This window comes from Asterias rubens, chromosome 13, assembly GCF_902459465.1.
Source record: "Asterias rubens chromosome 13, eAstRub1.3, whole genome shotgun sequence".
NCBI lineage: Eukaryota > Metazoa > Echinodermata > Asteroidea > Forcipulatida > Asteriidae > Asterias > Asterias rubens.
In genome coordinates, this window is record NC_047074.1 from 4,556,447 (window position 1) to 4,573,749 (window position 17,303).

Genomic DNA, 17,303 nt, shown 5'->3' on the forward strand with positions numbered 1-17,303 from the left:
TTCTATTTGAATTCCTCAGACTAAAAGTATCGTTGCAACGTCATATGGTTTGGGATAAGCTTTTGTATGGAAACCTCCAGATAAGCCCCAATATGTCATTCTCCCAGGGGCGCAAATAATGCCTTTAGAACATATGTACCAGATGTACCTTCGTGTGTGATCACTCATGTGTTTTAATATCGTCAGCTGTCTGGAAGTTATTGTCATTGCTTGTACCATGAAGGTAGAACTACATCCATACTTGTACTATATCTATCTAATAAAACAACTGGGTTTGTTAAACCTGGCCATGATTTCACAAAGAGTTAAAGGCAGTGGACACTATTAGTAATTACTCAAAATAATTATTAGCATGAAACCCTACTTGGTATTGAGTAATGGGGAGAGGTTGATAGTATAAAACATGTGAGAAATGGCTCCCTCTGAAGTGACGTACTTATCTAGAAAGAAGTAATTTTCCACGATTTTGATTTCGAGACCTCCGATTTAGAATTTGAGGTCTTGAAATCAAGCATCTGAAAGCACACAACTTTGGTGTGACAAGGGTGTTTTTTCTTTCATTAATATCTCGCAACTTCGACAACCAATTGAGCTCAAATTTTCACAGGTTTGTTATTTTATGCCTATGTTGAGATACAGCAAGTGAGAAGACGGGTCTTCGACAGTAACCAATAATATCCAGTGTCTTTAAACCAGGCCTCGGTTTTACAAAGAGCTAAGATTGATCCGATATAACTGCAAATCAATTGTAGTTGCTTTTTTTAGTAAAGTGTGATGTCACAATACAAATTACTATGATGATACTGACAATTTGTCTTGCGATGAAATCAGCCTAGGTCTCAATTTTACAAAGACTTAAGACTGATCTTTAACTGTGTATCAATCTTAATTGCTAAGCAAAGTGTTATGTCACAGTAAAAAATCACTATGGCGATATTGACAGCTCATCTTTAGATGAATGTTTTTTGGTTTTTTTATTATGCAATTCGCCAGACACACAAGGCCTGAAGGCCACTTCAAGGTGTGGGCTACGATTTTTTTTTTTTCCAGAGGCGGTTGCCACCTACTCCTAGGGCTGAAAAAGGGTAACCCCATATGGATGTACTACATGTAGGCTTGGGTATCATCAGTCTGAAGCCTGGCCGGTAGAGCAGAAAGCACTACCTCCCCAATTTTATGTATCAAGTGCAAGTGTCAATCTTAGTGCTTTGTGAAATCGAGCCCAGTGTCTATCTTAATCATAGAGTTATATATAACAACTAGAGGGCGCACGAGTGATGCTGCTTGCACAAACGCGACGGGACCGCAAGATGACAAGCGCGCCATTCTGTACGCGCGTTAAATATGAAATACACGTTTGAGGTTTTTTTTATTGAACGCTCGCGCGATGCTGTTTGTTCAACATACAAAATGGCCGCACAAACACATGCTATTAGATGGCTGTTTTGTCAACTTGGAAAATGGCCGCATGCGTGCATGCCGGGTCGCGTATATAGGCTAGTACGCCCTCTAGTTCTTATACATGTGTATAATAACTCTGTGCCTTTGTTCCACATATTTCATTTGAAATTGTGTATGAGTGGTAGCCATGTCTATGCAAAAGTTTGCCTCTGACCAACATGTGATAAAGCAGCACTGGATTTAGTTTGAGGAATTCAGCAATCCATGTACATGTAATTGTATTATTAAGCTGGGCATTATACTAGAGATCAAATCTAACTCACAATCCCTTATTGGACCCTGGTTTTGTAAGTACTAAACAATTTAAGGTGCATTGTATTGCCATTTTGGTTTATCATTTTGGAACATTTTAGTTATTCATTTTGTCTACTGCATGATTTGAAATATAGAAAGGCCCAAAGTTGACAACGGGCAAGTGGGAACCTACTATAGCCATGATTTTGTTGTATTTATAGCCTAATCTTAGATTCGAATTGGCGGCTGCAGCTCTCGCTACGATTGTTTGCTAAGGGTGTTGCTGAGGATGTACGATACTTTCATGAATGATGACACGAAAGTATAGCTGTAGCTGAAGATGTAGCCACCAATTTGGGCGTAGCCTTATACGCCTTGTTTAACTAGGGGTCAAAGGTGACAATAGAATGCCACTGATTGTAGAGTTGAAGTTTGAAGAGATAGCATCTTTAAAGACTCTGGACACTATTGGTAGTTGTCAAAGACTAGTCTTCTCACTTGGTGTATCTAAACATATGACTCTTTTCTGAGCTCTTTCTGAGGTTTTATGCTAATAATTATTTTGAGTAATTACCAATAGTGTCCAGTGCCTTTAAGGTGAAGAGTTAATCACATAAAAAAGGGATCACTTTGCACAGGTGCTAAAAAAGAAAGTGGAAATCTTTCTCCAAATGGTTTATTTAAAAGCATTTTGCCAAACTTAAGCATCTTGCGTGATTCTCTTCGCTTGAAACCTGCAAGCAAAGAAGAGAGTCGTTAAAATAATGTGTCCGTTTTGAGACCCCCGAAGTGAAGTGTAAATTGAATTTCTGTTCATCGTGGAGACTAGTGATATTATGGAGTTGACCGTGGGCAGAAGCACAGTGGGAAAACAATTGATGCTTTAAAGTCAGGAAAAAAGTACAGTTTCTACATCACAGTTTGTATAAAATTTATGTCTGTTGCCACTCACTCTCACGTGTAGTGAATACTCCATTTTTAATAATAAAAGATAGAAAATTCATTTGGGTGGACATATGTTTTACCAAAATATACCTTGTGTTTGTGTCATTCATTCTGTTTGGTTGTACTGTGTCAAGAAAAACTTCTGTACCTTTCATTTTGGGCTTTACAATAATTATAGTTTAAAATGTTTTTTTTAATATTGGCAAAGATTAGCAGCTAATAGCCTTGCATTGTTATAACATTTTGCTGTAAAATGCACTGAAAATCATAAGGCTTTGTAAGTCTTGCATTTTTATCAAATTTTGATTTAAAATGCTCAAAACTATCATAGGGCTTAATAAGCCTTGTATTTTTTATCAAATTTTGTTTTAAAATGCTCTTTGCATTGTTATCAAATTTTGTTTTAAAAGGCATCAAGAAAATCTTGAGGCTCAGGCCTAAACCTTGAATTTTCGTCAAATTTAGCCCTAAAATGCATGAAAACAAATCAAGAGGCTTAAGCATTGCATTTTTTATCACATTCCGCTCTTAAAATGCATGACAAAGTCATAAGGCTTGCATTTTTACCAAGTTTTGCTTTGAAATGCTCGAAAAAATTATAAGGCTTAATTAAGCCTTGCATTTTTATCAAATGTTGTTCTAAAATGCAAGAAAAAATTATAAGGCTTAAGCCTTGCATTTTTATCAAATTTTGTTCTAAAAAGCAAAAAAAATTATGCCTTGCATTTTTATCAAAGTTTGCTCTAAAATGCACCAAAAAATCATAAGGCTTAAACCTTGCATTTTTATCAACTGTTGTTCTAAAAAGCAAAAAAAATTATGCCTTGCATTTTTATCAAAGTTTGCTCTAAAATGCACCAAAAAATCATAAGGCTTAAACCTTGCATTTTTATCAACTGTTGTTCTAAAATGCAAGAAAAAATTATAAGGCTTAAGCCTTGCATTTTTATCAAAGTTTGCTCTAAAATGCACCCAAAAAAAAGATGCACAAAAAAATTATAAGGCTTAAGCCTTGCATTTTTATCAAATTTTGCTCTAAAGAGCACAACAAAATCATTAGGCTTAAACCTTGCATTTTTATCAAATTTTGCTCTAAAATGCACGAAAAAATTAAAAGGCTTAAGCCTTGCATTTTTAACAAATTTTGTTCTAAAATGCAAGAAAAACTCATAAGGCATTTTTATCAAATTTTGTTCTAAAATGCAAGAAAAAATTATCAAGTTCTGCTCTAAAATGCACCCAAAACATACGAAAGGCTTAAACCTTACATTTTTATCAACTTTTGCTCTAAAATGCATGAAAAAATTATAAGGCTTAAGCCTTGCATTTTTGTCAAATTTTGCTCTAAAATGCTCAAAAAAAATATAAGGCCTTGCATTTGTATCAAATTTTGTTCTAAAATGCACGAAAAAATCATAAGGCTTAAACCTTGCATTTTTATCAAATTTTGCTCTAAAATGCACGAAAAAATTGCAAGGCATAAGCCTTGCATTTTTATCAGATTTTGTTCTTAAATGCACAAAAAACTTTTAAGGCTTAAGCCTTGCATTTTTATCAACTGTTGTTCTAAAATGCAAGAAAAAATTATAAGGCTTATCCCTTGCATTTTGATCAAAGTTTGCTCTAAAATGCACCCAAAGAAAAGATGCACAAAAAAATTATAAGGCTTAAGCCTTGCATTTTTATCAGATTTTGCTCTAAAAAGCACAACAAAATTATTAGGCTTAAGCCTTGCATTTTTGTCAAATTTTGCTCTAAAGTGCTCAAAAAAAAAATATAAGGCCTTGCATTTGTATCAAATTTTTCTCTAAAAAGCACAAAAAAAAGGCTTAAGCCTTGCATTTTTATCAAATTTTGCTCTAAAATGCACAAAAAAATTATAAGGCTTAAGCCTTGTATTCTTATCAAATTTTGCTCTAAAATGCACACAAAAATTATAAGGCCTTGCATTTGTATCAAATTTTTCTCTAAAAAGCACACAAAAATGTTTAAATTTTAATCAAAATTTGCTCTAAAATGCACGAAAAAATCATAAGGCTTAAGCCTTGCATTTTTATCAAATTTTGCACTAAAATGCACAAAAAAATCATAAGGCTTAAACCTTGCATTTTTATCAAATTTTGCTCTAAAAAGCCAACAAAATTATTAGGCTTAAACCTTGCATTTTTATCAAATTTTGCTCTAAAATGCACGAAAAAATTAAAAGGCTTAAGCCTTGCATTTTTAACAAATTTTGTTCTAAAATGCAAGAAAAACTCAAATTTTGCTCTAAAATGCACAAAAGAATTATAAGGCTTAAGCCTTGTATTCTTATCAAATTTTGCTCTAAAATGCACACAAAAATTATAAGGCCTTGCATTTCTATCAAATTTTTCTCTAAAAAGCACACAAAAATGTTTAAATTTTAATCAAAATTTGCTCTAAAATGCACGAAAAAATCATAAGGCTTAAGCCTTGCATTTTTATCAAATTTTGCACTAAAATGCACAAAAAAATCATAAGGCTTAAACCTTGCATTTTTATCAAATTTTGCTCTAAAAAGCACAACAAAATTATTAGGCTTAAACCTTGCATTTTTATCAAATTTTGCTCTAAAATGCACGAAAAAATTAAAAGGCTTAAGCCTTGCATTTTTAACAAATTTTGTTCTAAAATGCAAGAAAAACTCAAATTTTGCTCTAAAATGCACAAAAGAATTATAAGGCTTAAGCCTTGTATTCTTATCAAATTTTGCTCTAAAATGCACACAAAAATTATAAGGCCTTGCATTTGTATCAAATTTTTCTCTAAAAAGCACACAAAAATGTTTAAATTTTAATCAAAATTTGCTCTAAAATGCACGAAAAAATCATAAGGCTTAAGCCTTGCATTTTTATCAAATTTTGCACTAAAATGCACAAAAAAATCATAAGGCTTAAACCTTGCATTTTTATCAAATTTTGCTCTAAAAAGCACAACAAAATTATTAGGCTTAAGCCTTGCATTTTTGTCAAATTTTGCTCTAAAATGCTCAAAAAAAAAATATAAGGCCTTGCATTTGTATCAAATTTTTCTCTAAAAAGCACAAAAAAAAGGCTTAAGCCTTGCATTTTTATCAAATTTTGCTCTAAAATGCACACAAAAATTATAAGGCTTAAGCCTTGCATTCTTATCAAATTTTGCTCTAAAATGCACACAAAAATTATAAGGCCTTGCATTTGTATCAAATTTTTCTCTAAAAAGCACACAAAAACGTTTAAATTTTAATCAAAATTTGCTCTTAAATGCACGAAAAAATCATAAGGCTTAAGCCTTGCATTTTTATCAAATTTTGCACTAAAATGCATGAAACAATTATAAGGCTTAAACCTTGCATTTTTATCAAAGTTTGCTCTAAAATGCACAAAAAAGTTATGAGGCTTAAGCCTTGATTTTTATCAAATTTTTCTCTAAAATGCACAATGCATATTTTGCTCTAAAATGCACAAAAAAAATCGAAAGGCTTAATTAAGCCTTGCATTTTTATCAAATTTTTCTCTAAAATTTATGAAAAATCGCAAGGGTTGAGCCTTTCTTAAGTCTTGCCATTGGTCAGTATTATTCAAGTCGTAACCAAATTAAAAGAAAATTACAAAATAAGTTGGGAAACACTCTATATTCTTTATTTGTTAACTTGCTCTCACTTCATTTAAGTTCTTTCACTCAAGTTACACAGAAATACATAAACAAATTTGATTAATTAATCTGTAAGCACTGCAGTGCAATGCTCAGTTTAGTGAACATGTCAATCAAAGTATCACAGCTTTTAAGTTTCTATAAAGCCTAAATTATGTCTTGAGTTTGTCAAATTTTGAAAAAATAAGAAAAAACAAATAAGAAAGGAAAAACAATTGAGCTCAACACTTGAACAAATAAAAACCTTGCATTGTTCCATTGTTTTTAAAGGAGTCTACAAGATTCAGCTAACAAACCACACAAACTTATATGGTGCAATTTGGGGTCCTTCCGCGTAACACTCATGTTACTTCTATTGTTTATTTTCCAAAAATTCCTCTGCGAAAATCAGAGAATGCTCCTAGTTAGTACACTAAAGCCATAAGATAAGTCAAGTTGGCAAGACAAATTATTTTATCGTTTGGATAAAAGATATATTGCCACTCATGGGAACTCTACCTGTAGATACTTGCACCCCAACTTTTGTTACTGGGGGATTTTTGGGATGCTACCTGGCAGTAGACTTAAAGGCAGTGGACACTGTTGGTAATTGTCAAAGGCTAGTCTTCACAGTTGGTGTATCTCAACATATGCATAAAATAACAAACCTGTGAAAATTTGAGCTCAATCGGTCATCGAAGTTGCCAGATAATAATGAAAGAAAACAACACCCTTGTCGCACGAAATTGCGTGCGTTTAGATGGTTGATTTCGAGACCTCAAGTTCTAAATCTGAGGTCTTGAAATCAAATTCATAGAAAATTACTTCTTTCTCAAAAACTATGGCACTTCAAAGGGAGCCGTTTCTCACAATGTTTTATACCATCAACCTCTCCCCCATTACTCGTCACCAAGAAAGGTTTTATGCTAATAATTATTTTGAGTAATTACCAATAGTGTCCACTGCCTTTAAGCCAGGTTCATACTTGCGAATGCGAAGCGTATTTTGATGTAACATGGCTGTTTGTTCGCAGCGAATGTTTTTGAGGAGTTGAACACAGTTCAGCTGTTTTGAATTGGTCATTGCGAATTTATGACGTAAAAACTTGTATCGCATTCGCATTCGCAGGAAGCATGAACCGGGCTTTTACAAAGCAAATCCATCGATGTTGGTAATGTGCACATGCTCAGAACTACGCAAATAATGAAAACTACCTGGCGAGTATGCTGCCACCTAATAATAATAATAACCCGTTTTTATATAGCGCTTTTCACACCTGGAGGGCGTCCCAAAGCGCTGCACATTATTACCCCTGGTCACTGGGCCTTAAATCACTCATTTAAACCATCTCAGCTCCCTGGTGGGGAGTATGCAGCCTGTGCAACATTAATATGCGCTACTCGGCTAAATCAATCACAAGAACCATCTCTGCCCTCACAGGTACGGAGAGAAGCAATTATAGTTAAGTGTCTTACTCAGGGACACAAGTGTCACGACCGGGATTCAAACCCACACTCTGCTGAACAGAAGCACCAGAGCTTGAGTTCGGTGTTCTTATCCACTCGGCCACGACACCTAGCAATGTAAAGTCACCCACTACAGCCAGTTTTTCAACATTAATTTTGTATTTATTTCAATGGAGTCTTTAAAGTAAGCCAGATCAACCGATGGGACAAGCTGAAATTGCCATACAGCTAGAATGGCAGAGCACACGAATTGCCTCAAAGCAGAGTCACACAGCACTCTTTGGGTTTTATTTCTAAAAATATACAGAGAAATGTTTATTATGTACGGACATTGCTGGGTGCCGTTTTGAGCAATTTCACTTGTCTGATGTCCTGCTCAGTTACAGTCATCGCAGAGGTGGCAGTTAGTCAGGGTCCATTTAGAGTAGTGCCCTATTCAGTTCCGTACAATCACATCAGACATAACACTTACACTCGGCCAAAGTTTCTACCTTGACTGGTGTCCTGTTCATGGCCTCATTCTCAAAATGCTGGTGACGTTCAAATGAGGGTCTGGCATCCTGACTCACTGGAATATACAATCACTCTCCTTTAGCCTGGTGTCTATTTCCCTATTCTCTGAACCATCCATTCCTGTTGACAAAGCGGGCACCGGTTGTTCTGTTTGACCCAGAGTGACATACAGCAATTATGGAAGGAATGGTTGCACTCGCCCCATACGACTGAAAACAAACAAACGGTAAAATTAGAGTTATTTACCACGGGTTGCCTGCCCCTACAAACCCATCAGCAAACTCTTTGAACCTTCAGAGTCCATTAATTTTTGCATAATCATCACTATACACCTTGAACAAAAAATTGAGAAAAACATTCTTGTAAAAGTCTTAAGCCAAAAATAATAATACAAGACAGAATTTAGGTTTTGTTTTAGAAACACAGATACTATGTTAACATAGAAAACATTTGAAAATGTCAAATCCAGTCATGACCTTTACTTTGACCTTTTGGGTTGAGTGGAAGAACAGGGCCCGATTTCATAGAGCTGCTAAGCACGAAAATTTGCTTAGCATGCTTCCTTGAAAAAAAAACCAGGATTACCAACCATATTTCCATTCCTTGCATATCGCTTATTACTGGTGTTCAGCTATTGTTTACTTATCCTGAAAATCATGTGGAAATTTGTTTTTATCAAGGCAACAATTTCATGCTCAGCAAATTTTTTGTGCTTAGCAGCTCTATGAAATTGGGAAATTGGGCCCAGATCTTGCAGCCAATTGCAACTGCTAAGGCCATTTGGGTATATATTAACCATTTGTGGCCGCTATAAACCTTTTTGCAAATACCATTGCGCAAGCGCAAACTGTCGAATGAGGTGCATGCTGGTCTAGCTAGTGATCAAATTTGATAGCTAGCTAGACCAGCATGCACCTCATTTCACATCTATTATGCGCGCACCGAGTATTTGCGATAAGGTTTATGATCTCTAAAGGATAAACCCTGTTGATTTGAATGAATACACGAGTTTGTGTACCTTCTTTTGTTTAAACCAGTGCTGCATACTCATAAGAAGCTGAAACGGTTTTAGGAATGCAAAAGCCCATTGTCACAAACTTAAAGACAGTGGACACTATTGGTAATTATCAAAGACTAGCCTTCACAGTTGGTGGATCTCAACATATACATACAATAACAAACGTGTGAAAATTTGAGCTCAATCGGCCATCGAACTTGCGAGATAATAATGACAGGAAAAAACACCCTTGTCACACGAAGTTGTGTGCCTTTAGATGGTTGATTTCGAGACCTCAAGTTCTAAATCCGAGGTCTCGAAATCAAATTCGTGGAAAATTACTTCTTTCTCGAAAACTATGGCACTTCAGGGGGAGCCTTTTCTCACAATGTTTTATACCCTCAACCTCTCCCCATTACTCGTCATGAAGAAAGGTTTTATGCTAATAATTATTTTGAGTAATTACCAATAGTGTCCACTGCCTTTAAATAATGCCCTCTCACTGAGTTCAAAGGATGACTTTCAATAGCTTTGAGTTGGGTGCTGTTTAGCGGTACACACAACTCAGCGATAGCACCATTTGCAAGAGGGTTTATCCAACAGTGAGGAACATGTTGCCTTGGATCGGACGAGTTGGTCTATAAAAAGCGTTTGAAACCGTTTGTTATAAAATGCATATGGTTGGAAAGATGTATTCCACACAAATTTGACTCAAAATTGCGTGGTTTTCCTTTTACTTTGCGAACTAACACGGTCGGCCATTTATGGGAGTTTTTTATTTGACTCCCATAAATGGCCAACCGTGTTAATCGACGAGGTAAAAGGAAAACCGTGCAATTTCGAGACATGTTTGAGTGGATCATTGTATTCTACTTTTACAACATCTTTCTACCCAGTGGGCCTATGCACTTTATGGGTTTTATGCATTTTATGAAATGCTTTTCAAAGATCAACTCGACCGGTTGGAAAACTTTTTTCAAGTTTTTTTTCTAACCCATTTGTTTTTTTAATACTTACCAACACATTCCTCTTGTTTATTTTCCGTCTGACAACGTAAACAAGCATCTGAAAAACAAAATTAGAGCTATCCAAGTTAGAATTGATACTATAAACATCTTACAGAGCTGATCTAAGTTCTGCAGGGGTGGCCGAGTGTGTGATAATTACCACCTTTACTAAAGACTTACAAATAGCAAAGTCATACTGTTTGTCATTGCAGATGCGCATCACTAACTAGCATGGTGCCTATGATAGTTACAAAAAAATAGTTACACCAAAAAGAGCTTACATAAAATTGTTCTAATGTATTCTTCTTATTTTATTATTTGACAATGGTAAAATGACAACTGTGGGAAAATTTAGGCAATTTGTGGGTTTCTAATTGAAAAGTTGTCCACTCTCTGATGCAATGTACAACTATAATCGCTAGGGCCAAGAAGCAGAAGAAATTGAATCCAGCGTATTGGCACTACTTATTGGGCTATTTGCCATCTAATCTGCTTAGCTCTGGAACCATGTCCCCCCCCCCCTCGGAACTTACTTATTCAATATGTTTATAAAGAACTCATTCATAAGGTTTATCGCAAATAGCAAAATATCAAGAGCGGGCGCTGTTGAACCCACACAAAGTATAGGCGACGGGTGCGCGAGTTGTACATGACAACAAACACTGCTGTAGCAAGTCTGCCCCATCTTCCTACACATCATGCCCATAACATTCTGAATCGCGATAAACCTTATTTGATATAATATATAATGATAATTATTGAGTCATTTAAATTAAACTTTAAAGATCAAATTCAAAGAATATTTCCTGTTTCCATGTCTCTCTTTAATAATTCCCAAAGGATAACTTTCCGTATGGCGCCACCACCTTTTCACTCATTTTTACAAAAAGGGATATCTTATTGAGGTAAATTAAATACTATATTATTTCATATCGAATGAAAAAGTGGTGGCGCCATACGGAAACTTTTCCTTCCCAAATATACTCCCAAATCTTACCCATTACTTGAACTCTGCATATTGCACAGGTATCACATTCTACATCCCAACTCCACATAGCAACAATGTTCCATTTCTTCAACGTAAAAGGTTTATACTCTGTCTCTTGTTTCGACACCGACGAAGATTCCGATTTAACGGGTTGCTGAGTCGATCCCGACATCGTCGAACAAGTTTCGTCTTTCATAACTGCTTCTGAATCCGCCATTTATGTCCAGCAATAATTATAGGTTGTTTACAAATGTAGACTAGATAACACACTCATTCTTTGACGTGGTTTAACAGTTCTTGGAAAGAACAAACATTGATATTTCATTATATTCATTTTGCAGACGTAAATGTTTCGTCATTTTTTTCCGTCAAGGTTTTTCCTTGTTCTATACTTAGTCAGAACCCAAATGCAACATAGCGCGTGTTTTAAAACAGTAGACGTCTGGGTAAACTAATGAGTGGGCTTATTTGACCTCACGCGTGACCTTCAGCGATAAAAAACAAACAACAACATTGAATGACGTCACGGTTTGGGTTGGGCGGGGGGGGGGGGGGGGCAGCGGGCTTTTTCAATTGCTGAAAACCATTCACGGATCAAAGTGATTAGAACTTATCCAGGTATTATAAGCATAGTAAGTTAGTATTTTCGTTAACAGAGCAATGGTCAAACTTTGCCGCCGAACCTCCCATAGAGGAAGAAAATTGTACCCCTTCCACCCCACCCCACCCCCCCCCATCCCATGGATGGATTTATGATCGTGTCGAGTGGCGTAGAAAATGTGTATGTAGGCTACGTACACGATAAATTTGGATGTACATGTATCGTCTACGATAAGTTTTAATTTATCGTGTATACACAAAAAGAGAGAATTTTGTGTAATAGTGTGGCAGCAATATCTTCCTACCGAAACAAAGACAAATCCATATTGAAAATGAAGTCGAATTCGCATTAGGGCCTAAAGCTTCGAAAACCATGGCATAAATGTCTGATTATCACCGCGTTTGTTTCTAGACTGGACTTTCACAAACTCCTGCATCCTCCTGATGAGGCCGGTGGTGTAGATCATTATTCCTCCATGTGTAGATCAACTCATGATCCAACCACAACCCATGTGTATGTGAGTCATAACACTGAACCTTGAACCTCCGGGTTCTTATGTCCGGTCTAATGACGGATGCAGTCAAGACATTATGGGGCCCAAATTCATAGCGCTGCTTAATTGGTAAGCAAATTTTTCTGCTAACTGTGGCAGAAAAAATTGCTTAAGCATTTAAGCGTATTTCACACAGGTTTAGCAAGACATCAAAGGAACACGTTGCCTTGGATCGGTCGAGTTGGTCTTTGAAAAGCGTTTGCTATAAAATTGATATGGTTAGAAAGATGTTGTAAAAGTAGAATACAATGATCTACACACATATGCCTCAAACTTGCGTGGTTTTCGTTTCACTTCGTCGACAAACACGGTCGGCCATTTATGGGAGTCAAAAAGGAGACTCCCATAAATGGCCGACCGTGTTTATTCGCGACGTAAAATGAAAACCGTGCAATTTTGAGTGATACTTGTGTGGATCATTATATTCTACTTTTAAAACGTCTTTCCAACCATATACATTTCATAACAAACGGTTTCAAACGCTTTTTTATAGACCAACTCTTCCGATCCAAGGCAACGTGTTCCTTTAAAGGGAAGGTACACGTTTAGTAATGACCAGTCTTGCGTTCTCACTCGGTGTATCCTACATAAGCATAATGTAACAAACCTGTGAACATTTGAGCTAAATTGGTCATCGAAGTATGCGGGTGGGGACGATAATTGGTAGTTCTTTTTTGATTGGCCTAAGCACACGCTCGACCGTTTAGCAGCTCTATACATGAAGTTGGCCCCAACGAGTTAGCGTCTGGATACTCATATTTTGGCCCAATTTTATGAAGCTGTCAAAAAAAAAAAATACTGCTTGACAAAATTTCTTTGCTAACAAAAATTGAGAGTGAGGCACCAGTCACATCAATGTAAATAATTCAATTTTGGCTCTGTTTTCTGTTAAGCAATATTAATTTTCTTTGCTTAACGAATTTTTGTGCTTATATATGTACTTTGTGAAATTGGGCAATGGTCATATCATGTCATGTATTTCATGGATGGGAAAGTACCGTCATAGGAACGCTGTCACGTCATCATGGACAGTTCCTGTTTAAGTATAATCCATTATTTGGGGAAGAGATCTTTCCAAAGTTCACTGAAACTCATCAAACAACTTGATGCCGCGTGTACGTCTTAGTTACACAAAGATGTGTTGAGTGTTGTTTGGACAACTGGTGCCATCACGGCTGATGTCCCACTTTGTTGGGCGTTTTTTGGTCATCGCAACAAATACTCTAGATGCCTCGGTAACAACTCTGTGAAGTTTTGAGTGGTCGAGAACCAACCATGTGGCGTGCAACAAAAACTCGTTGAAAATAAAGGTTTGAAGTTGACAACAGAACTTCGAGAAGAGGAATAATCAATTATTTACCAAGGTATAATAATAATATAGTATCGAAGTCTTATATAGTGCACGTATCTACCAATATACTCATATTGTTGCACGATTTGATAGGGGTCCGTGGGTTTTGTACACCCTCGGGTGCCATCCCCCCCCCCCCTCGGGTGTACCAAACGCCATTGACCCCGTCACAGCGTGCAGCAATTGTATACTGATCACAGTCGCCATGGGGAAAGAATGACACAATACTCCCACCAAAAAGGTGGGCTATAACCTGTGCCCAATTTCGTAAACCCAAGCACAACAACTTTTTAAGCACGAAAGGTATTGTAGGCAGAAACAGGTTACGGGCAAAAAAATCACAAGTTGTTACTGGTGCCCCACTATATTTTTGCTTAGCATAACAAATTGTCAAGCAGTATTTTAGTCTATTCAAAAGCAGCTGAAGAACGACGCTATTTATTCTAGGCCTATAATAAACATTTAAAAATGTTTAAATGGTCCCGTTTTTTAGGAAACCAAATTCGAGCTACGTTTTGCTTCATGTATGTTTTGGATGCCCCACACTGGAGAGGAGACATTTGCTGGTCTCCATCCAGCCACTTACCCCCTTCCCTCCCCTGGCAGTCTACCCCTTTGTCTCAGACTGTCACGACTACAACACTGAACTGGCAAGCATGCGGAAATGTGATCAATTATGATTGTTTCCAAAGAAAGGAAAAATGGTCTTTAAAAAAAAGCCAAACACAGTAAACACTAAAACAACAACAACAACAACAACAACAACAACAATGCCTCTATTGAGCCTAACCATCTTTCGGCGTTTATTTTGCTGGATCCAACTTCAAGATCCAGCAATAATTTAGTGTTATCAACTTCAAAATCCAGCAAAATAAACGATGAACGATGGTAAGGCCATAGAGGAATAATGTGTTATTTATACCTCCTCACGATCATGGTTATAGACCTATCTGGTAAAAAAAAAGGCTATTACACGACAAATTCCTTTAACTTCATTATTATGTGGAGTTTAAAGCCTATCACGAGACCATTTTAAAGTAACCTTTTTAATTTTGATTGATAAATCCTTCTTATTTCATTGAACTCGTTAGTAACACCCATGCAGGAAGAAAGAGCCGGGTTTAAAACTCTTTTACGGATGCCGGTGGCGTTTTGCCTGGACTTTAAAAAAAAAATGCCGACGTTTACTAAAGTTAAACAGATCAAGTTTCAAGTGGTTTCTCCGGGCTATTGATGGGAAAACCCTCGTGTAGAGTAAACAGTCCCGCTGGAAAAAAAACTCCGGTTGACTCAAATTAACGTGGTCTGCAACAACCGGTTCTTCGAATAAAAATGTTGTGGTCTTTAAAACGACACATTAAATAAAAAATGTGCGAAAACACTTACTGTTATCATTAATATTAAATCCAAGTCTGACCCTGAGACTCATCGGTTTTGGGAATCGCGGACTTTGTGGTTTTCGGGGTCAGAGTCTAACATTTGGTAAAATATATAAAAAGAATTTGCTTTGAAGAAAAATCAATCACACAGCAGATGAGTTGAGCCTTGGCATTATATTCATTTTGCAGACGTAAATGTTTCGTCATTTTTTTCCGTCAAGGTTTTTCCTTGTTCTATACTTAGTCAGAACCCAAATGCAACATAGCGCGTGTTTTAAAACAGTAGACGTCTGGGTAAACTAATGAGTGGGCTTATTTGACCTCACGCGTGACCTTCAGCGATAAAAAACAAACAACAACATTGAATGACGTCACGGTTTGGGTTGGGCGGGGGGGGGGGGGGGCAGCGGGCTTTTTCAATTGCTGAAAACCATTCACGGATCAAAGTGATTAGAACTTATCCAGGTATTATAAGCATAGTAAGTTAGTATTTTCGTTAACAGAGCAATGGTCAAACTTTGCCGCCGAACCTCCCATAGAGGAAGAAAATTGTACCCCTTCCACCCCACCCCACCCCCCCATCCCATGGATGGATTTATGATCGTGTCGAGTGGCGTAGAAAATGTGTACGTAGGCTACGTACACGATAAATTTGGATGTACATGTATCGTCTACGATAAGTTTTAATTTATCGTGTATACACAAAAAGAGAGAATTTTGTGTAATAGTGTGGCAGCAATATCTTCCTACCGAAACAAAGACAAATCCATATTGAAAATGAAGTCGAATTTGCATTAGGGCCTAAAGCTTCGAAAACCATGGCATAAATGTCTGATTATCACCGCGTTTGTTTCTAGACTGGACTTTCACAAACTCCTGCATCCTCCTGATGAGGCCGGTGGTGTAGATCATTATTCCTCCATGTGTAGATCAACTCATGATCCAACCACAACCCATGTGTATGTGAGTCATTTATAACACTGAACCTATGAACCTCCGGGTTCTTATGTCCGGTCTAATGACTGATGCAGTCAAGACATTATGGGGCCCAAATTCATAGCGCTGCTTAATTGGTAAGCAAATTTTTCTGCTAACTGTGGCAGAAAAAATTGCTTAAGCATTTAAGCGTATTTCACACAGGTTTAGCAAGACATCAAAGGAACACGTTGCCTTGGATCGGTCGAGTTGGTCTTTGAAAAGCGTTTGTTACCGTTTGCTATAAAATTGATATGGTTAGAAAGATGTTGTAAAAGTAGAATACAATGATCTACACACATATGCCTCAAACTTGCGTGGTTTTCGTTTCACTTCGTCGACAAACACGGTCGGCCATTTATGGGAGTCAAAAAGGAGACTCCCATAAATGGCCGACCGTGTTTATTCGCGACGTAAAATGAAAACCGTGCAATTTTGAGTGATACTTGTGTGGATCATTATATTCTACTTTTAAAACGTCTTTCCAACCATATACATTTCATAACAAACGGTTTCAAACGCTTTTTTATAGACCAACTCTTCCGATCCAAGGCAACGTGTTCCTTTAAAGGGAAGGTACACGTTTAGTAATGACCAGTCTTGCGTTCTCACTCGGTGTATCCTACATAAGCATAATGTAACAAACCTGTGAACATTTGAGCTAAATTGGTCATCGAAGTATGCGGGTGGGGACGATAATTGGTAGTTCTTTTTTGATTGGCCTAAGCACACGCTCGACCGTTTAGCAGCTCTATACATGAAGTTGGCCCCAACGAGTTAGCGTCTGGATACTCATATTTTGGCCCAATTTTATGAAGCTGTAAAAAAAAAAAAAATACTGCTTGACTAAATTTCTTTGCTAACAAAAATTGAGAGTGAGGCACCAGTCACATCAATGTAAATAATTCAATTTTGGCTCTGTTTTCTGTTAAGCAATATTAATTTTCTTTGCTTAACGAATTTTTGTGCTTATATATGTACTTTGTGAAATTGGGCAATGGTCATATCATGTCATGTATTTCATGGATGGGAAAGTACCGTCATAGGAACGCTGTCACGTGATCATGGACAGTTCCTGTTTAATTAGAATCCATTATTTGGGGAAGAGATCTTTCCAAAGTTCACTGAAACTCATCAAACAACTTGATGCCGCGTGTCGTCTTAGTTACACAAAGATGTGTTGAGTGTTGTTTGGACAAC

The 17,303-nt window shown here is 36.8% G+C and overlaps 1 protein-coding gene across 1 annotated transcript; it reads right to left on the bottom strand.

The window, feature by feature from the left end:
* Positions 1–7,772: 7,772 nt before the first annotated feature.
* On the bottom strand, positions 7,773–11,705 carry LOC117298958 (RING-box protein 2-like). Its single transcript, XM_033782347.1, has 3 exons — positions 11,254–11,705; positions 10,267–10,314; positions 7,773–8,461 (listed from the first exon to the last, which is right to left on the bottom strand). Exons 1-3 carry the CDS (start codon positions 11,459–11,461, stop codon positions 8,343–8,345), a joined length of 375 nt encoding a protein of 124 aa, XP_033638238.1. The 5' UTR covers positions 11,462–11,705; the 3' UTR covers positions 7,773–8,342.
* Positions 11,706–17,303: the final 5,598 nt, after the last annotated feature.

What these genes read in the sequence shown, in the direction of transcription:
- LOC117298958 (XM_033782347.1), bottom strand. Translation starts at nt 11,461, where the DNA reads ATGGCGGATTCAGAAGCAGTTATGAAAGACGAAACTTGTTCGACGATG. An exon ending in ATGCAGAGTTCAAGTAATGG is followed by an intron (nt 10,315 to 11,253) that starts GTAAGATTTGGG and finishes TTTGTTTTTCAG; the next exon opens with ATGCTTGTTTACGTTGTCAG. An exon ending in TAAACAAGAGGAATGTGTTG is followed by an intron (nt 8,462 to 10,266) that starts GTAAGTATTAAA and finishes GTTTGTTTTCAG; the next exon opens with TCGTATGGGGCGAGTGCAAC.